This window comes from Rhamphochromis longiceps, linkage group LG8 (genome assembly GCF_057381845.1).
Source record: "Rhamphochromis longiceps isolate RC_006_pf linkage group LG8, R_longiceps_female_GT1.1, whole genome shotgun sequence".
Lineage (NCBI taxonomy): Eukaryota > Metazoa > Chordata > Actinopteri > Cichliformes > Cichlidae > Rhamphochromis > Rhamphochromis longiceps.
In genome coordinates this window covers 6992392-7018936 of record NC_140564.1, presented here as the reverse complement: position 1 = coordinate 7018936, position 26545 = coordinate 6992392, and the positions used below count along the sequence as shown (strand labels likewise).

The 26545-nt window shown below is 40.2% G+C and overlaps 1 protein-coding gene and 1 long non-coding RNA gene across 5 annotated transcripts in view; one reads left to right on the top strand and one right to left on the bottom strand.

Annotated features, from left to right (window-relative positions):
- Positions 1–3919: 3919 nt before the first annotated feature.
- LOC146663018 (1-phosphatidylinositol 4,5-bisphosphate phosphodiesterase delta-3-A-like) overlaps positions 3920–26545 on the bottom strand; it is a 35114-nt gene continuing 12488 nt past the window's right edge. Inside the window, exons 4-14 of one of the 2 annotated variants that reach the window (XM_085415599.1) lie at positions 26165–26390; positions 25216–25417; positions 19168–19312; positions 16383–16535; positions 14465–14602; positions 14218–14371; positions 9111–9227; positions 8765–8943; positions 8424–8559; positions 5786–5935; positions 3920–5666 (exon numbers count right to left, since the gene is read on the bottom strand). In XM_085415599.1, the coding sequence (XP_085271725.1) occupies positions 5524–5666; positions 5786–5935; positions 8424–8559; positions 8765–8943; positions 9111–9227; positions 14218–14371; positions 14465–14602; positions 16383–16535; positions 19168–19312; positions 25216–25417; positions 26165–26390 (1743 nt within the window). In that variant the 3' untranslated portion in view covers positions 3920–5523. The remainder of the gene's footprint in view (positions 5667–5785; positions 5936–8423; positions 8560–8764; positions 8944–9110; positions 9228–14217; positions 14372–14464; positions 14603–16382; positions 16536–19167; positions 19313–25215; positions 25418–26164; positions 26391–26545) is intronic. The other variant, XM_085415598.1, reaches the window with a different exon arrangement.
- Positions 19484–25208, top strand: LOC146663019 (uncharacterized). Of its 3 annotated transcripts, none has more exons than XR_014912991.1 (6): positions 19484–19938; positions 20022–20096; positions 20641–20819; positions 21322–21392; positions 22193–22525; positions 23313–25208. It is a non-coding gene; the product is annotated as an uncharacterized LOC146663019 (long non-coding RNA). The 3 variants fall into 3 exon arrangements; XR_014912990.1 differs by having other exon boundaries at positions 19484–19950; positions 21322–21387; XR_014912989.1 differs by having other exon boundaries at positions 19484–19950.

The window sequence follows — 26545 nt, the reverse complement described above, 5'->3', positions numbered from 1 at the left end:
CAGGTCAAACACAATTTCTTGATAATAAATGGCTTCACCCAACCACTCCACAAGACACTAATTCTTGTAAACTAAATATAAAGAATGAAAGATTGAAAAAGAAAAGTCTTTAAATGTTATACAAAACAACAGAATAATGACAGTGAGACAACAATGCTAAAATCAATACTTATTTATAGCTGACAGTGATATTTTTCAGTTTGTTCAACACTATTCAGAAGAATTGTTTGTTATAAATATCACAAGTTTGATTGGTGTACAGAATGTATGCACAAACACAATATTTTAAATATAATAATAACAAAAACAGTGGAAAAGGTTCAAATTTGAGTTTGTCTGCAATTTCTACAGTTCAGAAAACAGCTTTTGATATGTTAACCTACAATGTACAAATGAAAGTGAGGAAAATCCAGAGAAATAACTTATAAAATCTGGGATGGCTGTAGCTCAGGTGGCAGAGCAGGTCACCCACTAATCCAAAGGTCGGTGGTTCGATCCCAGGCTGTCTCTTGGCTGCATGCCAAATATCCTTGGGCAAGATACTAACCCCGTGTTTGCCTACTGGTGGTGGTCAGAGGGCCTGATGGCGCCAGTGTCCGGCAGCCTCGCCTCTGTCAGTGCGCCCCAGGGCAGCTGTGGCTACAATGTAGCTGCCATCACCAGTGTGTGAATGACTGAATGTAGTGTAAAGTGCTTTGGGGTCCTTAGGGACTGAGTAAAGCGCTATACAAATGCAGGCCATTTACCATTTTGTGATCTTAGCAGAATATCAGCATGTTTTTTTGGTTAGTTCTGTTTCAGTTTTGTCATTTAATTGTCTCATAAAATGATGGGCCTGACAGTAAATGTACAATTCTTGTCTCAGACATTTCTAAATATCCATTTGTGCTAAACTTATGTTCACATGCCCACGTGGTATCTTAAGTAAACATCGAACAAATATGTGACAAAACTACCATACTCTGACAAATAGATTTTGCATGTCTATTATGTAATCGATTTAATCATTTTAAGCCTTTATGTTTACAGTAAGCTACAGCTTCAGAATAATACTGTCTGTCCACTACCCAGTGCTAAAAACGCTTTCGATTTGAATTAAAAAGTTCTCATATAGTTTGTCTTTATATAGATGTTATAGGTTCTGTAACCTTTAAAAAAAAAAAAAAGTCAGATCAATATATTATCTTTTAACACCAATACTGATATTTGGAGATTTTAAATCTCTGACATTCCAGTGAATTTCCTGTAGTCTTTTCTTTCAGATGTATAAAACATGACCCGATTACCCTAACATTTATTTGTAGTTATTTATTTACTTGTTTTACACTTCACCCTGCTCAGATCAGCTGTTCCATGTGTTACCAACAGGACAGCCGCAGAGTGTCCTCTTGTGGACACAGTCTGCAACTTCAATGCTCATAACATGGTTGAAGGAGAAAAACAATATTAAAAATCTTCCCCAGCCAGCGCAGGAGAAACTGCAGTTAAGTTTCCACACAGGACCTGGTTTGTAATAAATAAAAACTTAAAACTTAAAAACTGTATTTTGTATGTATTCAGGTTATCTTTTTTCTGATACTAAAATGTGTTTGTTGATCTGAAATATAACTGTAAGAAATATACAACAAAAAAGAATCCATGAAAGGAGCAAATACTTTTTCACAGCACTGTATATCACGTTTATCTACAGCAGAGGAAAATGTTTGGTCAATGTGGCAACAGGATATGTGAGGGATACATTTAGTCTAGCAGCATTATCCACCTCCTCCTAGCAGGCCCCAAAGTCTTCCCAAGCTGGAAAAATACATAACTTTTCCTGGCCAGACTTGGGCATTCCCTGAAAACAGAAGATCAGCGGCTCTACTCTTTCTAAGGAGAAACCTCCTTTGGCTCTGAAATCTCATTACCCTCATGGTCCTAGATGAGGATGGAAAAGTAAGGTCAGAGGTGAATCAAAACATGTACACTTTTATACTCTACCACAATGCTCTGGTATGACTCGGGTATCACTAATAATATTACCATAATAATGGTATAATGGATAACAATGTAATCCACCTGACTCATACTTATTTTGCACTGGTTAAAAAATGATAAAACAACACTGCAAAACCAATATTTTATCATAGATACATTAATATAGGGCAATGTTGCGTGGAGATCAGGGGCAGTACCTGTGGACTGGCAGACCGGGATGGTGGTCCCCATCTTTAAGAAGGGGGACCGGAGGGTGTGTTCCAACTACAGGGGGATCACACTCCTCAGCCTCCCTGGGAAAGTCTATGCCAGGGTGCTGGAAAGGAGAGTTCGTCCGCTAGTCGAACCTCGGATACAGGAGGAACAATGCGGTTTTCGTCCTGGTCGCGGAACACTGGACCAGCTCTTTATCCTCTCCAGGATACTTGAGGGTGCATGGGAGTTTGCCCAACCAGTCTACATGTGTTTTGTGGACTTGGAGAAGGCATTCGACCGTGTCCCTCGGGGTGTCCTGTGGGAGGTGTTGCGGCAGTATGGGGTGTCTGGCCCATTGCTACGGGCCATTCGATCTCTATACAACCGTTGCAAGAGCTTGGTTCGCATTGCCGGCAATAAGTCGGACTCGTTCCCGGTGGGTGATGGGCTCCGCCAGGGCTGCCCTTTGTCTCCGGTTCTGTTCATAATTTTTATGGACAGGATTTCTAGGTGCAGCCAAGTGGCGGAGGGCTTTCGCTTTGGTGGCCTCAGAATCTCATCTCTGCTTTTCGCGGATGATGTGATTCTGTTGGCTTCATCGGGTGAGGGCCTCCAGCTCGCACTGGAACGGTTCGCAGCCGAGTGTGAAGCAGCGGGAATGAGGATCAGCACCTCCAAATCTGAGGCCATGGTTCTCAGCCGGAAAAGGGTGGAGTGCCCACTCCGGGTCGGGGATGAGTTCCTGCCCCAAGTGGAGGAGTTCAAGTATCTCGGGGTCTTGTTCTCGAGTGATGGGAGAAGGGAGCCGGAGATCGACAGACGGATTGGTGCTGCGGCTGCAGTAATGCGGACGCTGCACCGGTCCGTCGTGGTGAAGAGGGAGCTGAGTGTAAAAGCGAAGCTCTCAATTTACCGGTCGATCTACGTCCCTACCCTCACCTATGGCCACAAGCTGTGGGTAGTGACCGAAAGAACGAGATCGCGGATACAAGCGGCAGAACTGAGCTTCCTCCGAAGGGTGGCTGGCCTCTCCCTTAGAGATAGGGTGAGAAGTTCGGCCGTCCGGGAGGGGCTCAGAGTAGAGCCGCTGCTGCTCCACATCGAAAGGAGCCAGCTGAGGTGGTTCGGGCATCTGACAAGGATGCCCCCTGGGCGCCTCCTGGGTGAGGTGTTCCAGGCATGTCCCACCGGGAGACAGTTGGTGTCATACAACCAGTGTTGGGAAGGTTACTTTTATAATGTATTCCACTACAGATTACAGATTACATTACCCAAAATGTATTTTGTAATGTATTCCGTTATGTTACTCAATGAGAGTAACGTATTCTGAATACTTTGGATTACTTAATATATTATCATGCTTTTTACAACTACATGATTGTACTATTGCTGTGATTTATTACTATCACTGAAGGTTACTCGCCATACCAATACCAACTAGATATTTAAATCTTAATATAAATGAGTAACAGTAGGTGGACATTAGGTAAGGCTGCACTTTTTGCAGCGATCTCGTATAGAAAACTATTCAGCGCGTGTATAAAACAGGCTCCGAACCGTAGTAAAGGGACCTCTGGCTAATACGTCGGTTCGCGTCGGGCTCGTAGCCGAAAACTAGCTTTACTTTGTTGTCTGGGTCAACTTTGATATGCAGGCTGCAAGTAGAGGTGACATGGGCCGCGAGATTGAGACACGGTCATTAGAGGCTCTTAATGCATGTTTTGTTTGGGTGTCCACCAGCGTGGAATTACCATAAATAAAGAGGGCATAGCCTAACATATGAAACAGGAAAAGACCGCCATGCAATCCCTTTGTTTCAACAAAGTAACTGTATTCTGAATACCACCCTTTTAAACGGTAAGTGTAACGGAAGACAGTTACTTTAAACACGTAACGCACATGTATTCCATTACTCCCCAACACAGCGTACAATACCAACTGTCCAAACTTTACTCTTGGCACAGTACAGTCAGACAAGTACCATTCTCCTGGCAACCACAAAACCCAGACTCATCCATTGGATTTCCAGACAAAGAAGTGTGATTTGTCACTCCAGAGAAAACTTCTCCACTGCCCTAGAGTCCAGTGGTCTCATGCTTTACACCAACTGCTTGTATTATATAATGCTTGGACGCAGCTGCTCGGCCATGGAAACACAGTCCATTATGCTCTCTATGCACTGTTCTCAAGCTTATCTGAAGGCTACATGAAGTTTAGAGGTTCTGGAGCAATTGACTCAGAAACCTGGTGACCTCTGTGCAGTATGCACCTCAGCATCCACTGACCCCACTCTGTGGTTTTATGTGGCCTACCACTTTGTGGCTGAGTTGCTCTCATTCCCAGTCGCTTTTACTTTGTTATAATACCACTAAAAGTTGATTGTGGAATATTTAGTAGCAAGGAAATTTCATGACTGGACTTGTTACACAGGGGGCATCCTAACAGGACATCCTGGAATTAACTGAACTCCTGGGAGTAACTCATTCTTTCACTGCATGCCTACGCACTTGATTTTATACACCTGTGGCCATGGATGTGATTGGAACACCTGAATTCAATGATTTGGATGCGTGAGTGAATAGTTTTGGCAATATGTATGTATTAAGCTGATTGAACCTTTGTACTTCCAATTGCCTGCCACTAATGTTACTTCTTTTATGCTTGATCCTCTTCTGTAGCACTAGCTAGATTTCCCTTTGTTTAATTCATCACATGCTATAAGAACCTGTGATGGATACACTAACAGTTATCTGTGAAATGTCAAGAAATAACTCTTCTCAAGTGTTTTAAATTTAAAGTAACAAACATTTGAAAATGTAAGGAGTAGAAAATATGTATATTGATATACAGATATATTTTGGTTAAGATGTAGGGAGTAAAAGTAAAAGTTGTCACAAAAATAAATACTCAAGTAACGTACAGATAAACAGATCTAAAACAGAGCTAAAAATTCTACTTAACTACAACAGCATGTATATAATGCAAAGTACTTGTACTCTATTAGTTCCCAGCTCTGACTCCAACCCTACTTCTAAGAGTTTATAGTACTTGGGAAGCTTTCTACAAATGAGACATTATTACAATTATTCAGGTAAAACAGACACTTAAATCGACTGCTCTGAAATCTTAGGTGTATCATAAGTCACTGGTATGGATAGTATTACCTAATTGGCTTTTAGCTTTGCATAACAATGTTGTCTTCTTAACAAATCTCAAATACAGTTTTGAAACATTTCTATTGCGTAAAAAAAATGAATCAGTTGATGATACCGTGAGAGAAAGCTGTAACCACTGAGTTTTCTCTGATTAACTACCATGGAATGATCATGTGGCTGAAGGGCAGAAGTGGGATTAGGGATTCTTGGTTGGAAAGTGGGTTGGCGATTTTGCTGAAGATTTGGAATTCTGACAGGGAGTGACCTTAATATGTATAAAGAGTGACGCAGGTGAAAGGCTTGATCCATCCATCTTGAGCAGTCGGACATGACGATAACCTGCAGAGTTAAGGGGGTTTAAGATAAGTAGAATATTGGCTATTCATATTGTGTTGATGTTGACGACACACACACACACACCCACACACTCATATTAACCCATTCGCTGCCACACATACCTGTGCGGACACTGGGGAAAGGGAGAGTGAATTGTCCCAGGAAGTCATTTCTGGAAGTATAGTCATGATCCTCCACCAAAAAGCGGACCAGAGCCAAGTCAGGGACATGGACGGTAAAGTTAAAGGTGCAGTCCCACCGTGGATTAAAGCCTGTAATGAAGAACATAAATTCACACACTAAGTTTTGTAAATGGTAAATGGACTGGTTCTTATATAGCGCTTTTCCACTCTTCTGAGCACTCAAAGCGCTTTACACAACTTGTGCATTCACCCAACTGACATTCACACTCCGATCAATGTATCGGAGAGCAATTTCAGGTTAGTATCTTGCCCAAGGATATTTGGCATGCAGACTAGGGGAAGCCGGGAATCGAACCACCAACCTTCCAATCAGTAGATGATCTGCTCTACCACCTGAGCTACAGCCACCCAAAGTGATAGTGTTTCTAAGCTTTTATGCCTGGTGTAAAACTGAGCTGTCCACTTTTAATACAACCTAACATGATTCCGGAATAGAAATCACTGCATGGCTCAAGAACTGTTAGTGAACACCATTCATCACTGCATTTCCAAAGTTCAAACTTTACCATGCAAAGGAAATAAAGTAAATGAAAAAAAAATCATAAGATGTCAGAACATAATTGAATTTTTCATCAGATGAAAAGTGTGATACTTAGGACACTCAAGTTTAACATTAGCTGTTATACACTCTCACACTGGTGACAATAACGGGAATAAATAAACATGTTTATTCATGTTTTCATGTGTTAGAGCCCTGATTGCAGTTCAGAAGCTGAGCTTTAAGGTGAGGAAGAGGACCACAGTTTATCCGTAGTTGCATTAACTCGCTATTAGTTTCTTTCACATTCTTACTTCTTCCATGGCTTCTTCTTCTGAGATGATAAAACATACAGTAGTTATAATTCTTAATATCTTGACACTCAAGGTGCAAAACTGAATTAAAAATTGGCTCCATGGCACACAAGCACCTATGAATTATCTTCTTCTCCACATTTAGCATATTACATACGTGGCCAGTCTCTAGCCACATACTTAGGCAGAATCGCAATTTCCATCTGACCCACTGTTTTAAACACTGCGCAACATGGTGATTTTTTACAAAAGCAGTATATGTAAATTTTATTGAGCAGAGGTGGCAAAAATACACATTGTTTACTTTAGTAGAAGTACAGATACTGGTGTTAAAAAATACTCTGGTAAAATTACTGATTCGATTTCTTTACTCAAATAAAGTGAAAAAGGATGAAATGTACTTGTAGTGGATCAGCATGGGGGAAAGAAACACAACTCATAATAATTTCCATTGTGCGCTCCAGTAGATTTTCTTTGTATACAGGGTGTGCTCAGCTGATCTGCTGCTGCTGCTGCTGAGGTTCACTGCTCTTTGCGGATTTACACAACTTAATTCAACAAGATGTAACCCAATATTTCATAAGCTATCTTGGCTTATTTCTAACCCCTGCACTAATATATACTGTTTATAATGTCTTTATACAAGACAGTATACAGGCGGTATGAAGGTGGAATTTAATGAATGAATCTAAGCATCATCAGTTATTGTAAATTAACACTGACCATGAACATCACAGCCACTGTGCAACAGTCCATAACAGTGCTTTACTGTAAATTCCTCACAATACTGCTAAGCTAACCTGTTTATCCTGCACTAAACTGCAGAATATGTTCATGCAGCTTTTGAATAATATAATTGTAGTGTACCTCAATTTGTTTTGCAGGAAGTTTCACAATATGAAAATCATAACTTCACATCATACACAGATCCAAGATATTATTTAAAAATTAGGGCATGCCTAAGTTTTAATTTGCAGTTTATCAAATGCCAGTTGGAAAGTACACACGGTGTAACTTCAGCGAGCAGAAACACACAAAACATATAAGCTGTGCACAAACAGTGTGTTTGCTATTATTTGTTGAGCTGATAGAGAAGTTTCATTTGAAATTACCTGAGTTATTCCCTTTTTATGTACCCCTCCTGTGTAGTGCTAGCTTGACACTAAAGTACCGAGACCACAACGGACAGACATCTGCACCAAAAACACCACTTCAGCCCACTTTCACCCCTAGTTAGTAGGGGTTTAAACTGGTTTGATGTTTGGATTTTTTGACATTTTTATATATAAAGAGTAATAATTGTAATACCTCAAATTTGTTTTCATATTCTTATGGTCCTCATTTTTATTTTAGTTTAGATTATTTCTAGTTGCACAGGGGGAAAAGACATTATGGCCCAGTCTGTTTCCTGTAAATATTGCAGAATAGATAATAAAGTTGACTTCTTTTCTTCTAAACTTCTTTTATAAAGGTGGTCACATTTGCTGCTGATTGGCCACTACTTACTCTCTTAATTTTTCTGAAAGCAATAAAGGTGTTATTACTTTTTCATAGGTTGCCTCTGCATGTTAGCTTCATTTTTCTTAAATAAATAGTGATGTTGTACTATGTCCCAAAGAGAACCCACATGGGTACGAAATTATAACCTGTCACAATCAAACCCAGGAACCTCTTTCTGTGAGCTGACAGGGCTAACAACTACACTGCCCTTAAAGCTGAAGCCATTCAACTATAAAATGATCTTTTATTGTAAAGACATATATACCATTGTTTTCAACATAATGCGTTTTCTTCTTATTGTTGTCAATAGGAGCGCCGTGGATCTCCACCCACACTTGTGGGTCCACAATGGAGCTGGGCTTATCCCATTCTGGTTTAGGCAGCTGCTGAGCTGAAATGACCTGGAATAACAACAAAGCAAGAGAGATCTTTATTTAATTAAAGTATCATTATAGATTGGAGAAGAAGAACCCACTCAAGAAATAGACAAATTTCTTTAATGGGAATCAATATTGAGGCAACTAGAGCTTTCTAAAATCGTTACAATAAGAAACATTTGGTCACCAAGCTTAAAATACTCCTAGACAGATTTAGTTTCCATCTTACCCGAACAGTGAGCATGACAGGTCTGTGGCCAGGACCTCCTCCCACATTCTCAGGATTGAAAGTACTGTCAGGCTGACACAAGAAGGCAGGTTTCAGAATGTACCCACACTCACCATTTTGCAGAAACCTGCCTTGGTTCAAATCCATCTGCTCACCAGGTGTCTGGAAGTTCAGAGCAACTGGAGAAAACAAAACATCAGTGTGAAGAGCTTGCAGGCCTCCCGAGACAATGTCCATTAGTCTACCCACTGGAGGCGCGAGTGTGGGAGAACAGTTAGTGACAGTTCTTTACTTTACTTTCTGTTTGCTTCTCTTAAAAATAGAACATATTAAAAAATGCTCTCACCAATTTGACAGCCTGCATTCCACATCTCCTGAGGGTTATAGTTGGAGGAATGGAGGCGCTGGCCTGAGGGGTAGATCCTGCTCAAGTGGTGACTGTTGTGACGAACAAAATACACCCCTGAATTTAGAGAACAAGAAAAGTTCAACACATTTTGCATTGTCGTTATGCTCTTGAATAAGGTACAGTCAACACAGGAATTTCTCTACCCAAATTCTAAGTTTATATAAACTTCTACATCTAGATTGCAGCACACAGTTCTGTGCACAAGTCTCTATCTTTAGATCTTGCTTGCTAGGTGCCCAGGCCTAGCCACACACACACACACACACACACACACACACACACACACACACACACACACACACACACACACACACACACACACACACACACACACACACACACACACAGATATCCCAAGTTGATTCTGTTCTGTTGGAGAAACATTTTGACACTCATCCAAGTGACTTCTTCAGTCTCAGCTGACTGCAGGACTGCTGGCCTTTTAAACAAATAGGTTGTGAGGTCAGTTTGTCGATCATTAATATCCAAATTGTCATTACCACTGATAAACAACCACTGATCAAAGCACCATTCACAGAGAGTTGGGGAATGGCTGCAATCACAGCATTGTAAGATGGTGAAAGATGTACCCTTAGCCCCCTTACTCAATTTAGAGATGGTATTTCCCTTTTAATGTTAATGGCTTCCCTGACCACCCATTTAAACCAGTCCTGTACATCCTGTATCAGGATCTGTACATCTGTACATGCTCATCATTGAAAGAGTGGCGACCGGTCTATAAAGCAATATATATCCTTGGCCCTAATTTTTGTGTGAGGTGCATGAGGTGTTAATAGTGAGAATGACTATGTGAAAAGTAGAGTGCTATCAAAGTTGAGGGGACAGATGGGACATGAGTACAAGACTGCTGGTCAGCAGTGCAAAATCTACACCTTCCCCCCAATGTCTAAGGTGCATGTAACACTGAGAGGCAGACAGTAGTGATTGTCACCCCCTCTGCAGCCCCACCACCCAAGGAAAAGAGACTCTGGACCATTTCAACAGTGCCCCAGAACACGGTTGCACCCAAGGCCAGCACCCACCGACTCTACCACAAAGGATAGTGTAGCTAATGCAGACGGGAGGAGGCAGACCTTTTCTCCAAACTAATTTAATCTAGATTAAATTTCTATATTGCGTAATATACAAATCATTTTTTAATTTCCAATTCATAAGGATCATTTTATTATCGATGTATGGGGCAGTAAGGACTAGATGTGTTGTATATGGTTGAATATCTAATTCACTTATGTCACCTAAGATGCACAGTTTGGGTGAGGATGGGATGCACCAACTAAACCTAAATGGATAGGTCTTCAGAATATCCTCTGCCAGAACCTCTGGAAAGGCATACAAGACCATACTAGTATTTCCTTGGCTTGCTGCCTGTACATTGGGGTTTCCCCTAGTGGACGAGAGAGTTTGTTCCCTGCGCCTTTGGGTCAGGGAACAGGTCCTGACTGTCATCTGTGCTTATGTGCCAAACGACGGTTCAGAGTACCCGGCCTTCTTGGAGTTCCTGGGCAGGGTACTTGACGGTGCTCCACCTGGGGACCCTGCTGTCCTACTGGGAGACTTCAACACTCATGGGGCTTCAACAACAGTGAGACTTGGAGGAACGGCCTGCCAGATCTGAACTCGAGTGGTGTTTTGTTGTTGGACTTCTGTGCAAATCACAGTTTGTCCATAACGACCACCATGTTCAAATATAAAGGTTTCCATTAGTGCACGTGGCACCAGGGCACCCTAGGTCACAGGTCAATCGGTTTTGTAATCATATCTCCAGACCAACGGCCATATGTTCTGGGCACAAGGGCAAAGAGAGGGTCTGAGCTGTCAACTGATCACCACCTGGCGGTGAGTTGGATTAGGTGGCGGGGGAGGACACCAGAGATGAAGGGAGACATCAGGCTGAAGAAGGATTCCTATCAGGGTTGGTTAGCATGTGGGACTATGGAAGCAGCTGGTAGGTACCAACAGGCCAAGCAGAATGCGCCTTGGGCAGTGGCTGAAGCAAAAATTAGGGTGTGCAACGAGTTCAGAGAAGGCATGGAAGAATACTTTTGGACTGTCTCGAAGAGATTCTGGCAAACCGTCAGGTGACTCAGGAGGGTCAAACGATGCTCTACCTGCACTGTGTATAGTGTTGATGGAGTCCTGCTGACTTCGGCTGAGAACATTTTTGGGTGGTGGAACGAATACTTCGAAGCCTTCCTGAATGCCACTGGCACATCTTCTGTGGAGGAAGCAGAGAGGGACGACTCACCTATCTCTGGGGGTGAGGTCAGTGAGGCAGTCAAACAACTTCTTTGTGGCTGTGCCCCGTGGAAGGAGCCGAGTTCCTGAAGGCTCTGAATGTAGTAGGGCTGTCTTGGTCGGCATGCTGCTACGATGTTGCATGAAGATCTAACCTAATCCTGGGAGGTGCTTTGGGAGTATGGGGTGTCTGGCCCATTGCTACGGGCCATTCCATCCTTATACAACCATGGCAAGAGCTTGGTCCGCATAGCCAGCAATAAGTCGGACTCCTTTTCAGTGGATGATGGACTCTGCCAGGGCTGCCCTTTTGTCACAGATTCTCTTCATAATTTCAATAGACAGAATTTCTAGGCGTCGCCAAGTGGCGGAAGGCTTTCACTCAGAAGCTCATCTCTGCTTTTCACAGATGATGTGGTTCTGTTGGCTTCATCAGGTGATGGCCCACAGTTTGCACTGGAATGGTTCACAGACGAATGTGAAGCGGAATGACAATCAGCACCTCCAAATCTGAGGCCATTGTCTTGAGCCGGAAAAGGGTGGAGTGCCCACTCCGGATCAGGAACGAGTTCTTGCCCCAAGTGGAGGAGCTTAAGTATCTCTGGGTCTTGTTCACGAGTGATGGGAGACGGGAGCGGGAGATCGACAGATGGATTGGTGCTGCAGCTGCAGTGATGCGGATGCGGTCTGTCATTGTGAAAAGGGAGCTGAGGAAAAGGAAAGCCTACCCTCACCTATGGTAATGGGCTGTGAGTAGTGACCAAAAGGACGAGATCGTGGATAGAAGCAGTGGAAATAAACTTCCTCCGAATTGTGGCTGGTCACTCCCTTAGAGATAGGGTGAGAAGTACGACCACCTGAGAGGGGCTCAGAGTAGAGCCGCTGCTCCTCCACATCGAAAGGAGCCAGTTCAGGTGGTTTGGGCATCTGACAAGAATACCTCCTAGATGAGGTGTTCTGGGCATGTCCCACCAGGAGGAGGCCTTGAGGCAGACCCAGGACACGCTGGAGAGATTATATCTCTCGGTTGGCCTGAGAACGCCTTGGTGTTTCCCTAGACAAGCTGGAGGAGGTGGCTGGGGAGGGGGAGGTCTGGGCTTCTCTTCTTAGGCTGCTGCCTCTGTGACCCGGTCCCGGATAAGTTGAAGAAGATGGATGGATGGAGGGCTAGATGTAAGGCCCATTTGGAACATCCTTTGACCTGTATAGTGTGCTAAGAGTTTTGTATTGTATAAGTTGTGAATTGGGGCTTTCAGTCATTTTGAACGTATTTAAGCGTATCAGTCTCCACAAGTTTTTAATCTTGACTGATCAAAATCAAATAGAGAAAGAAGGGAGGGAAATTAAATCATCAGTGTTTAATAACAACTTACAAATATTACAAAGTGGGTACAAAAATGTAAAAGTTACCCCTATAGGTATTTCTAAGATGTAAAAGTATTTCGTATTCTCTTTTCTATTGAGTATTTTCTGTTCTATTTTCCAACAGATATCTGTATTGTTTCAAATGGTTGTTAGTTTACATATGATAAGTAAAGATTTAGGGTTTTTTTTTGTTTTTTGTTTTTTTAATTCCCACCACGCCGGTGGAGATGTGTTTATGTTAAGGCTTTTAAAGCAGGTATGATTTTAATATTGGAGCTTATAAAAGGCAGATAAGAGATTTTTACTTTTGTGCTTTTGTGCTTGTTCTTGGTCCAGCCATGGGCTGTCTAACAAGCTTGATTTAATCCATTTTGAAACATATAGCAATTAGTGCTGTCAATAGACTTAATTAACTAATTAATCTCACAATTTTCTGTAATCAATTGTGATTAATCGCAATTACTTGATCAACATCTGGTTGCAACTACACTTTTTCAACTTTATATTTAAGCTTGTAACAGACATTTATGCAATATAATGAAATAAATGGGGAATAAACAAAGAATATATTCTTAAATTCATAGAGAATTTCAATAGTTTTCTTCAATCTTTTAGCACAGGTCCTCTCAGGTGAAATGCAATTTAAAAAAAAAACTATATACTAATAGGTAAGTATACAGATATATTAGTGCTGTCAAACAATTAAAATGTTTAATCAGATTCATCACAGAGTTGCTGTGGATTAATTTTGATTAATCACGATTAAATATCATTCTGTCCCTTTTCCCTTTCTATTCCTGGCTTCCTTCTTCTGTCTTTCATCTTATAAAACAAACCAACAATATTACTTGCAAAACATAAAGAAATGTGGGGTGTCTCAGTACCTTTGCTACTGTACTTGTACTGTACAAACTATTCCATTTTAAATTCAAATTCAAATTCAAATTTTATTTGTCACGTACACAGTCATACACAGTACGATATGTAGTGAAATGCTTGGACAACTGCTCGTGACCTAAAGAGAACAAAAAAGGAAAAGGCTATGAATAAGATAGGAAATAAATATGAAAAATTAAAAAGGGTAAATTTAACTAGGAAGGAATAAAATATAAATTAAGGTTAAAAATGAAATAACTGTACAACACAAATTAGAATGAAGGGTAAATTTAACTGGGAAGAATAAGATAAAGATAAATATATAAATTAAAGTTGAAAATAAAATAACTGTACAACAAAATACACAATACACAATATAGAACTATATAAGAATGTATGAAGAAATCTAAATCTAAATAAATATATACACAATAACAGCAGCTGTACAAGTATTAACTGGAAATGAAGAATGTAGTGACCAGTGTTGTGCAAAACCAAAGTCCAGAAAGTCATTTTATTCTAAAAGGCAAGTTTAGACGTGTCCTACCTGAGTCCTTAATATGTCTGAGTGCATCACTTTCGGAGAAAGATGACATGTTGGTTGCTGGACTTTTGGCAGCTTGTTCGAAGCTTTTAAAGGGAACACTGCAAGTGTACACAACCAGGTCTGATAGCTCCGGAGTTATCTTGGAGACGCCTGCCTGACATCACATGCACATACACAGAAACCAACTGAATTAGTCACCATCCAGAAGTGGTCAGAGGTACTGTTTCTAGGATAGTGTCGTACCAACCTTTTTATCCTCCTTCCTTCTGGGTTTCCCTTCTATGCGGCTGGTCTCCTCATCTGAGGAACTGAGGTCTGAAGAGCTGGACGAGCATTCCTCCAACCTCTCCTTCTTCCCCTTCACTAGGACTTTACCTTTAAGAGCCTACACACACACACACACACACACACGCACGCACGCACGCACGCACGCACGCACACACACGCACGCACGCACACACACACACACACACACGCACGCACACACACACACACACACACACACACACACACACACACACACAATGTTTGTTCTGGTGGCCCACATTAATAATAGAACATGTTTTAAAGAATATGTGTCTACTGTGCTCAGAATACAATCACCAGCTCTTCTCCGTTTGTACTCTTCCAACCCTTGCCGATGCCGGGATGTCCCTGATCCCACATCGCTTTGGAGTTCATCACTGGACTAGCCCCCTTAACAGGTAACCCAATTCTAACTATTGTAGACCATTTTTCTAAAGCAGCTAATTTCATCGCCCTGGCTAGGCTACGCTTTGTTCTGGAAACCACTCAACTCATCACTGACCATGTTTTCTGCCTGAATGTCATATCAGGCCACAGTCCCCACTTCCCGAGTTTGGAAAAAATTCTGTACTTCCCTCTGAGCCCAGTTCAGTCTCTGTTCTGGTTTTCACGCACAGAGTAATGGCCAGGCCGATAGGGCCAATCAGGAGATGAAGACCACCCTCCGCTGTGCTGCCACATCCAACCCTGCACACATTAACCTTTTCTGCCATTGGTCTTTCTCCTTTTGAGGCATTAGTGATCTGCCTATTGATCACGATAAGCGTTACATAATTTTCACCTAGTTAGACGCAGATTTTTCCTATCGTATAGAGAAGTTTTTCCTATTGTAAAGCTCTAAACATATTTGTTACACTTATACACTTGTGATACATGAAGGTAACTGCAGTTATAGCATAATCTTCCCAATAGAGCTCTCTGAGCAGTGCTCAAATTTTAGATAAAATTTAGTAATGTTCACAGACTGAAAACTGATTACAGGCCTAAATAATTGTCTCATGAAAGGGGCTACTTTCACATTTTTCTGTAATGCTTTTGAATATATTAAATTCTTACTGCATAACTATGTTACATGAGAAAAATGTCAAAGGGCTCTGAAAAAATCTCATGAGAGATAAAAGACGCATGAAACATTTACTGCAAGTTTTCCCATACCAGGCTGAAACAAAGCTACAAATGTTCTAAGGTTTTACCAGAAGTATCAGAGGTCAGAACAAATGTATTTAATTGTATTAGTTTCAGTTATAATAAAAGATGGTAAGCAGTCTTACCAGCTGTGAAAAATACTGACAGCTGCCAGTGTTACACCTCAGCCTCCTAGTAATTATTGTATAAATGTAAGACTCCTAGGTGACTTCCTTCTTGAGTTACAGTATTCACAAGAATTTTAGAAAAATAGACCTCTGACCGTGAAGGTCCCCGAGATTCAAATTCATTTGAGGTTTTTAGTAAATGAACCTATGGCATTAATTTAAAAATCCTACGTCGCCATCTTTATCATGTTTTAAAGTTGGGTGTCCACGCCTGGCAGAGTGATGACGGTACCCTATCAGCCTTTTACAGCTGAGGATTAAAAACTGTAAAAGTGGTTGGAGACTGAAAAACTTTTATAGGCCATTGAAATCCAGCCAGCAATGTCCACCTGCCAATGAAAAGTATCAAGCACAATACATATATCTCTTTGTATGGATCATTTTTATCTTTATTAATCTGATGAAAACTGTAATTGTGAGAACAATCTACATGTGGTTTAATTAACCCAGGAATATTTACATGTCCCACATAAAGTTATGTTTGCTATCAGTGGATTTAGTAGTGCTAATGGGAACTGAACTTTCACTGATTACTTGACTACTTACCTCTGGGGAAGGCAAATTGTGGGAATCCAGGCCTTCAAGAGGCTTTGTTAGAAATTTGTCTCCCAGAATGGAGTGCAGATGTCTAGCCATAACTTTCTGCTGCTCCAGAGAGCAGTGGTTCTCCAAAGACAGGATTAGAGGGTAGGGAGAGGACTGGGACAGACACAATGTTGGAAAGTCAGTGAGAAAAGTATTTTCTGTAGACCAGAGAAAAATAAGGAAATTATCACTTGGCCTGTCAGCAAAATTGTCACTGTGGCTAATGTCGATTTATAACACACCTTCCTCTTGTGTTAGGGTTGGCACCAACCTGTTTTTAGGTTTTAAATGCATAGAAGTGCTATTTAAATTTGTTTATTGCATCAAGCCTTTTTGACTTTGTCAGGAACCTCAATTTAAACAAAATAAAATAAAAAAAAATTTCACAAAATTACAAAATGCTTTGGCAAAAGTTATGACTTTTGTGTTGTTAGGGTCGGTTCTGACCCAGTTAAAATGTAAGATTATGAAATAATCAGTGCCAAAACTAAAATCATAAACACACTGAGCTCACTAACACTGTCGGAGAGAAGTTAGGGGCTTCTCTGTCTGTTTGTCTCCTCAGAACAAACAGCCCCTTTTATCCCTACTGCTTGATTGAAAAGGTAATCCAGATGGAAATGTATAAAAATGTAAGACATGTAAAGATGTTGGTGACATGCAGAGTATACATCTCCGGTTTGCAGCATGCAAAAATGAGAAGATTTACAACAAGCCAAGTTCTGCATCATATATTTGAATAGAATTAGCCAGAAGACACAAAACAGCATAGCAATATGGACAAGCCAGTTTCTGAGGAGCTGGATGATAGAGAATGTCAACCACGGGATACAACAAAGATACATCTGATAAGTCTGATGAGGAGGTCACAGGTGCTGAAGCTGCTTCTGTTCTGCTGAAACATACAAATCCAAAAGTGGTCACATCTCTTGGAGTGCAGTATCTCCTGGCTTGCATGGCAGGGCCACTGCTGAAAATGTCACCAAAATGACCCCTGGGATTACCAGGTGTGCCGTGACAAGAATACGTGACATCAAGACATGTTTTCATTTGTTATTGATTTCACCACTTTTCCTAAAAGTCATTATTGCTATCACAATGCTTTAAAGAAAAAACAGTCCATGGCAACATTTGGAATGTCACCTCTGGGAATATCTGGATGCTTATATTGGTGCATTATAAACACTGATAGTTTCTGGATGCATCGCCAGGCAGAATCTTTTTCTTTTGAATGGTATTAAAAGTCCTTAGATTTGACAACAGTGGTACTAGAGCAAAAACTGACAAGCTTGCCCCATCAGAGATGTATGGGAGAGATTGGTGCATCTCCTTCCACTGATGTTCAACCCAGGGCAGAGGTGACAGCAGATGAACATTTTGTCCCTTTCATGGAAAAATGCTCTATCTGGCAACATAACACCAGCCAGACTGGCAAAAAAGACACAGAAATCCATGCATAGCTGATGCAAAAACTGCAATGCACAGAATCTACAGACTTACACAGACTAATGTGCAATTAGTATCCCTGTGAAAAATCAAGGAAAACTTCTAATCCTTAATATGATTACTGGACTGCGAGGACACGTGACAATATCATGTGCGACAATTTCTTTACCATCTATGACCTTGGATAAGGACTTCAGGAAGAAACTTACCATGGTGGACACAATAAAACGAAGGCAAGCAAAACAAAAAAACTTGAACTGACCCCTGAAGGACAGGGCTCCACTTTCTTTAAAATGTGCTTTATAGAGACAACCATTGTTGTTTAATACTGTCCCCAAAAAACTCTCCAACTAAATATGTATGCATTAAACTGACCTGTAACACCACAGATCTTACAATAGTTAATAACATTAAAATAAAGAATAAATAAAACAAATTATTTTAGAGATATATTCTAGTAGTTGTAATTAATAGTAAGGTAACATAAAAAATCTCTTGAGGTTCAGTTTACCATTTTTTTTCGATTGAAAAGGTATCCTGTAAAAAAGCCCTGTGGGCCACATTAAAACCAATCTTTTCATAGATAAGGAAGCTGAAGAAGGTAACCAACAGGTAACAAACAAATTGGATGATAAATTATTGTTTTGAGGGTATCGTTTTGGCTGATTTGAGGCACGGTCAAAACTGACACGTTAACATAAGAGACAGTAACAGAAAGCTAACACAAGAGGAAGGACAAGCAGTAAAAATCAAAGAACATATACAGCAGCAGCATCTATATCTATATATCTCAAGACATAAGTCAAATCATCAGAATGGACAAACATATATTTACCATCACTAATGATGCATTCAGATGAGCAAAACTAGCTTCTAGAAGTCATTCATGATGGTTCCAAATATATAACTATATATATACATATCTGAACATTGAGAATGTCAGCACAGTGTTAGCATTTGAAGCTTCTGCTGATTGTGTGAGGAATTGTTTTTGGCTCATTGTGGTCTCTTTAATGTCAGGTAATCAAGGTAAGAATTCTATAATCTGTGGACTAAAGCAGCATCTATACAGGAAGCAATCTGATTATTGAGCATTACTTTGCAGCTGATGGTTGGTTGTTAGAACACATTCAAGGCTCCAATTAGCTAGTTAACCCTCTAATATATTTACACTACTGTAATAAGTCAGTCAATGACATCTGCAGTAGTTGCTTAGATTGTTTGAAATACCATACTACACAATTTCTACAGTAAGATTTCATTTTCTGCAGAGAACTCTTGGTTACAGTGAAGTACTCACTTTGAAAGCATACTCATTGATAGTCTCAATTACTTCAACAAAGGGCACTTTGGAAGTAAGTGTGTGTCCATGATAGATAACTGGTTCTCCTTTGTCTCCATCCCAACAGTCCAGCTCCACACACCGACAACCATGTTTTAGAGCTCTAAGAGACAAATTCAAGCTTTGTGAGTAAAGGTGTACCTTGGGTTAAGAAAAAATTACATCTTAAACACCTTTTATTACATATTTCTGAAGTAAAGTAAATTTAAATTAACTTAAAAAAATTATGGCATTTAATTACTTTTTGGACAAATGTAACATCAACATATGACTGTTCTAAGCATATCAAATCCTATAACAAAGTACATAAAGGCAAAATGGCTATATAGTATTTTGTAGAAGAGATTGCTTTTGAAAATTTATATCTGTGATCTTTTTGGCTAATGTTACTTGCATACTTGCATGCCTGCTTACAATGAATATTTGCCAGCTATCTGACATTTTCCATTTTCCACCTACTTCATCAGTAAACAATACAAATGGTGCACCTGTCACGACCTGCGGGATCGGCAAGGCGCTGATCATAATCTCCCCACTCCTGGCTCTCCTTTTCTATCTCTCTCTCCCCCTCTCTCCCCCTCTCTCCCTCTCTCTCCTGTTTGGCTGGGGCGGAACTCATGGCGGCTTCACGCCCTCGGCCCACGCCTTCCTGGATTGGGAACACCTGGGCCTCATCAGACCAGCTGGTATTTTAGAGGGAGGAGGTCAGCTGTTCAACGCTGGATTGTTGTGAGGACTCTAGTCAGTACACGTCGAGCCCAAGTTTCCCATGCCTCCGCCTCAGAAAGTTAACGTGTGTCTCTGTGTTCTAGATTCCCCGGACCCGTCCCCGTGTTTCCCCGTGTGGAGTGTGGAAGGAGTGACTGGTCACTAGCGGAGAGAGAAAGGTTGGCGTGAGCGCGTGTGTGATTCCCCTGTTTTCCCTGGAACCCTGCCTCTCACATCTTGTTTAAAGCACTATCCTGGCACTGTCTGTAAATACACTTGGTGGAGATCTTGTAAATAAACCGTCTCTGTTAAAACACAACTCCGGAGTCCTGCGAGTGGATCCTCAGAGCAACCCGTGACAGCACCATCAGATTCACGCGGAATAGCTGAGTTATAGCTGGCTGGCTAACTGTATCTTGTTTGGTTAAGTTATACTTAGTAAAAGTATGCGTGAGTGGAATTATCTGGCTTGCCAAATTAACTCACCAGCTGTAATGCGCCATGACTTTAACTTATGTATAATGTTGAACAATGCCATGGTATAAACATTTCTACACTAAAGTATAATTGCCAACATGGGGTTGGTTAGCCAGCTAGTTAAAACTTGTACATGTGGGTTCATTTGTCAATGGTAACTTTTGTTAACAGTACCAAATTCCCAGGTATATACACCAACATTATGACCACCTGCCTAATATTGTGTTTATACCCTTTTGCTCACAGAAAAGCTCTGACCTGTTGAGGACTCCATTGCACCCCTGAAGACACGTTGCAGTATCTGGCACCAAGATTTTAGCAACAGATCGTTTAAGTCCTGCAAGTTGTCAGTTGTGGCCTCAATGGATTGGGCTTGTTTGTCTAGAACATTCCAAAGTTGGATTGAGATCTGGGGAATTTCTGAGGTCAGTATCTTGTCCAAGGACACTTTGGCATGCAACCAGAGACCAACCTTCAAATTAGCAGACCACCTGCTCTACACTCAAAAAACAGATTCAGGTCCTCCTTTCAAAGAACACATGCAAATTATGTTAGTTGTTCACAAATGCAATTAAAAAATACCAAATTAATTTGATTTTCTTTGTGTAAACCTAAAATTATTCAAAACCAGCAGAGGCTGATTCTGAACACAAAATGAATGAGTTTGTTGGGGCACTGGGGGTAGGAGGAGTACATTTTTGCACTTAAGTATTTGTAAACTCAAAGAAATAAATTCAAGCCCCTCTTTAAGCTTAAACATTATTTTTAATCTCATTCAACGCAAATGTAGCACTCCAGCGTTACTGCAATTATTATTCGTGTGGTGAACCTAAATTATTTTCTCTCAAAGCAGTCTTTGTCACAAGAACACAAAGTTACTGAGTTACACAACGGTCCGCCTTCTTTGAAAATTTTGCGCTCTTTCAGGATCACCTAAATGAATCCAGCTGCTCTTGGCCTCTCTGTACTTTTTGGATAAAACTACACCTTCAGGTAAGGTAACATATTATTTTTCCATATATCCAATTGTGTATTTCTTTATCAGCTAAATCTATAATGCTATTTATCATAGAAGCTTGTAACAGTTGTTTTTTGAACTTTTGGTGGTGCTACCATTCTCTTCTCTGCTTGAATACTATTTTTTTTTTTTTGACAATATAGCCAGGTCTTTTCAAAAGTGCCTTGTTTTAGAGGAGAAATTGTGTAGCTGCCAACTTTTAAGTCGGAGCGTGTGCTAGCTTATTAGCAGCTAGCCATTGTGCTCAATGAAAGATGATGTCCTATAGCTAACTTCTTTCTTACTGTTTTCTTTTTATAATCTAAAAATGTGATATTCTGTGTTTATTATTATATGCCATTTTCTAGTAGAAAGTATCGTTTTGAGGTGTCTTTAAAAGCACTACATAGTTTACTGAGGGTGCTACCAAAAGCGAACCATGTGGCCGGAAGAGTAACTGCAGGCAGCACAATGCGCACTCCCATGACGTTCAAACCTATTTCTTATTATAAAAGATTTCGGCTACGTCCACACTTACACAGGTATTTTTGAAAACGGAGATTTTCCGTTTTCGTTTTAAAAAATAATCCCGTCCACAGGTAAACGCAAAAATGAAGGAAAACGCTGCTAGGAACATGCCAAAGCAACAGGTGGCGATATATTCCTAAACTCAGCTAAAAACAGTTTAGGTCTTGACAAACTTCACTGATGGTTCAAATGTTTAGCAACTTTCAGTGTGTTGATTCAGCAGTCTGTATTTAAACTTCTAGTTTACTATATTTATGTATGTTTTATTTCCAGGTGAATGCAGAGTTCCTGCAGATCACTACAAAACCCCTGCAGGCGAAGTTCTTGGCTCAGCTGGACAATTTAACAGACAAGCTGATGCAAAATTTTCAGGGGAGCAAAGGAGCAAAGGGCCAAAAGATCAAGCATATCATGGCGATCAGTAGTTTGGTCGGTACTAATGATAAACCCATCAATTAAATGCAATCAATCAATTCCATTTTTTTCACCATTTTTTTTCCACCCTTGCATTAGTATGATGACATCGACATAAAGAGGGAGCATACTCTTAAAAGCCTGGTGATCTACTTTAATGAAGATCCAGACCTACTGTTCAAGGAGTATCTGGTACGCTTATCACACCTTCTTTTCTAGATTCAATTTGAGTTAGGTTCATCGCACACAAAATCCTCATATATTCAAAAGAGACAATATAATTGTGAAATAGTATTATTCTTAATAGTCATTGTTGAAACTTGCACTGGAGAGCACTTTTTAAGGGGATAGTTTCAGCAAAAATTCAATTGTTCATTCTTTTGGTGCTGCCATGTAGGTATCTACTGCCTCTATAAACACAGTAAATGTGGACAAAACATTCATCCATTTTCTGTCAGTGTTTCAATTCAGTTTATTTATATAGCGGTATATCACAACAACAGTCATCTCAAGGCACTTCAGAAAGTAAACACTCCAGTGGAGTTCAGTTTATTATGCCAATTAGTAAAAAGTCTTCATTATAAGGAACACAGCAGATTGCATCAAGACACTAACTAGTGTCACTGCCATTACAGCAATCTCCTGGTTTCAGGAATAATGTGCATAAAACAAGCTGTTTCAAAAGGTTCCCAATTGTGATGAAATAAGGGAAATTGACCCAGCCCACACACACACACACACTGATAGACACTGGAGGAGCTCCTGCTCTATATCAAGCCCCTCCCAAAGGGAGGTACATAATACCTGAACCCAAACTATTGATAGGAAACAGATTGACGGGTTTTATTTATGTTTGGAGTGTTTATAGAGGCGGTAGAGACCTATGTTTCAGCACAAAAGGATACAAAAGCTGAGTTTTGCATAATATGTCCCCTTCCAAGTGACAGAGCCCTTAAACCTGAAACAACCTGTTTTTCAGACCTCCTCCACTGAGGATGAACGGTTGAGGTCCACTGCAGCAACTGTCACTGTATTTACACCATCAGAAGAGAAGGGATTCAGGAGCCAGAGGATGTTGGAGTTGTCACTGAAGGTACTACAGTTATGAACAACCTCGGTAGTGTCATCATGGCATTCATCGTCCTCTTTGGACTGATTTATGCACTTGATCTGAGCTATCCAAATGACCACAAGTACACTTTTGAGTTCTGTCAGAAGATTTTGATGAATCTGGATGGACAAAGGCTCAGTACAAAGATGCAGCAAATGAAAATGAAGATGTTTGCTTAGGCAAACAAGACCCAGCACAAAAGTTGATTTTGGCCTTTTTATATCTTTTGTTCAAACTGTGACCTTTTTTTCTTTCTTTTTTTTGGCCAAATGGAAGTTGTCTATTTTTGTCTGCTGTTCTGTTGTGAGTGATGTGACCTTTAATCTGTACTACTATAGATGAATGAAAGGACTGGGGATTTAGCTCAGAAAAAGTTTCATGGTTGTAACCACCATTTTCTTTTTGATTGCTTTTGGGATTTGCAAAGGTAATAGAAAAATGTTGACAAGTTTTGTGTCTTCCAGTGTTTTAAAGTTGGTCTTCCCATTCTTATAAGCTTGTAAATGTTTACATGTAATTGGTTTTGGAGAAGTAAAGTTGAAAGATTTTTTTTTTATTAAAATACCTCCCCCTTGGTAACAGAAAAATGTTCGTCATGAAAACACACACGTGTGTGTGTGTGTGTGTGTGTGTGTGTGTGTGGTTGGGTTGTTTCAAATCTTCAGTGACTGCCATACTATGGTGTGAATTGAAATGTTTAGTAGGTTATCATTGTGAATTTGCAAGTGTCACTATAAATATATACAATGATTCTGAAGTGAAATCTGATTTTACAGATTCCAGTTTGTTTTCAGTATTGCCTAGTAGTACAGAGGTGTGTGCTATTCAGATTTGACATTCATTACAAATGTACGTCAGCACTTTTTTGTGAGCACTTTGATTTTTGTTAAGGTTGATTTGACCATGTGACATGTATGTTTATTTACAAAATATTCTGTTTCTGCTTTTAATTCAAGTGAATAAACCTGAGTTGTAAAAACAAATTCATTTTGTCATTATTTTAATAATTAAATTAGTTTTCTGGTAATGAAAATTATGATTTAGTTGAACTCAAAATAATGATTTCAATGCAATGAAAATCTAGCTCAAGTGAATGACATTGTATTGAGTTGGACCAACCAAAACCTTTCACATCATTTTAATGTACTTTTTTTCATTTTAGCAGTATTTACGAAATTGTGTTCTACTGACTCAATTTAATTGAATTGTCATGATGTATGTAGATTAGGTTGGACCAAAATAGATGTATTACGTGGAAAACCTGCCATCAGTCCAATTGAGTTCATCCAATGACTTATTTTTTTTGAGTGTACCTCCTAAGCTACAGCCACCCAGGATGAAGTGATAGTCGTGACAGTCTTTTTCACTTCACTTGTCAGTGGTCATAACAGCTGAGAACAATTCTGAGAACAGAGCAGATATGCGAAGAAGCACTACGTAGTTTATCCACCTATTCCTGACACTAATCTTGATCTGAGTTATGATGTCAGTGGGCTTAGCTAGGCAGCCCAGACAACGCCATCCAGCTGTTTATAGGGGACTGACAAGTACTGCTGCATTTTGTGTGTTATGATTGGTTTTTACAAAAATTCTAATTCACCTTGTTCAGAATTTTGTGAGACAATTTAAAGTATAATAATTTAGTACAAACCTCTCCTACAATAATAATAGTATACTGCCTTTGTCAATAATAGTGAAATAGGTAGGTTACCAAATTAATAAATGTATTTGCACACGGCCTAGTTCACAATCACTGCCCTGTTGCTGTTACCGTATGTAAGGCTCTGTGCTGCTGTTCCCAGTCAGCTGGTCCTTAGTGAGGTAGGTGTTGTGGGACGAGGAGATGAAGTAGTGCGACAGTGGGTGTGCCATGTCTTGGTAAACTCTAGCGTGTTCTGGGTTAAACACACAGTTTTCCTTTGACAACATGTACATGGTGAAACCATTGGGAGTCATGAAGCTATTCTTCTGGGCTGCAATGGGCAAAGAGAAACAAAGTTTAAAAAATAGGGTATTAAATAAACATCATTTTTATTCTTATAATTAAAAATAATAATAAAAATGCCTTAATTTTTTGTAGCACAGAAACAGAGGGGGAAGACATTCAGAAGGGATGCGACTGGCCAGGAATCAAACTGGTTGACTGGTTGCTGATGTATCCATGTAGACTGCATCCTCTTCACTCATTTACAGCTTTTCAACTCTTTTTATATCAGTCTGAATTAATCTTCATGTGCCTATGATTAGTCAATTGATACCAGGAAAATACAGTAGACACACAGAGGAGCAGTCTGGAGCAGCCTATGTATACTCAGTATACACAGACTATTCTATAAAGACTTGAATCTCCTTCAGGTCTGATGTAAACTGAAACACTTCAGCTTATCTGATCACTTACCTCATCAATCCTTGTGTTTTCATTTGCTCTAGCCAGAATGTGTTACTGCTTATCCCTCAGACAGACTGGGAATAAATATAGAATTACCCCATCCCATTGTGATATTCTGTTCTGTCCTATTAGACATCTATGTGAAATGTTGTCAGGTCAGACTTGGTGTATGAATCTTTGAGTTGTGGCCAAACTGTGTTTTCCAGTCAAAATGTCCTTTGTACCACAAACTTCATCCTTTAGCACAGCTGAATATTTGTCAGGTAAGCTTTGCTATTTTTAAAGTATTTTAATTCTCCAATCTTATAATTTATTGTTACTAGTACCGTACCCCACTCATTAAGTTCATAGGTGAGTATGAGGCTTTGGGCATGAACGAGTGAGGCATCCTCCCCCTGGTCCTTTAGGAAATCCCTCAGGTCCACAGCTGAAAGCACACAGCCATTTGCAGAGTAGCGAATGAATATGATGTCCAGTTCTGGCCTTCGTAACAACTCCCTGCAGAAAACTTCAATCTCTCCATGATCGAGACGACCGTCACCTGACTGGTCACATTTCTATCAGAAAGACGGAAATAATAGCAGTTTGTTAATGTGCAAATAGAACATGATTTGCTGTGGGGGTGTTATCTCTACCCACTTTTGGTCTATATATCCCTGTATCTGCTATATTATTTTTTATCCCTGGTGGGGATAGCTACGTAAAAATCCAG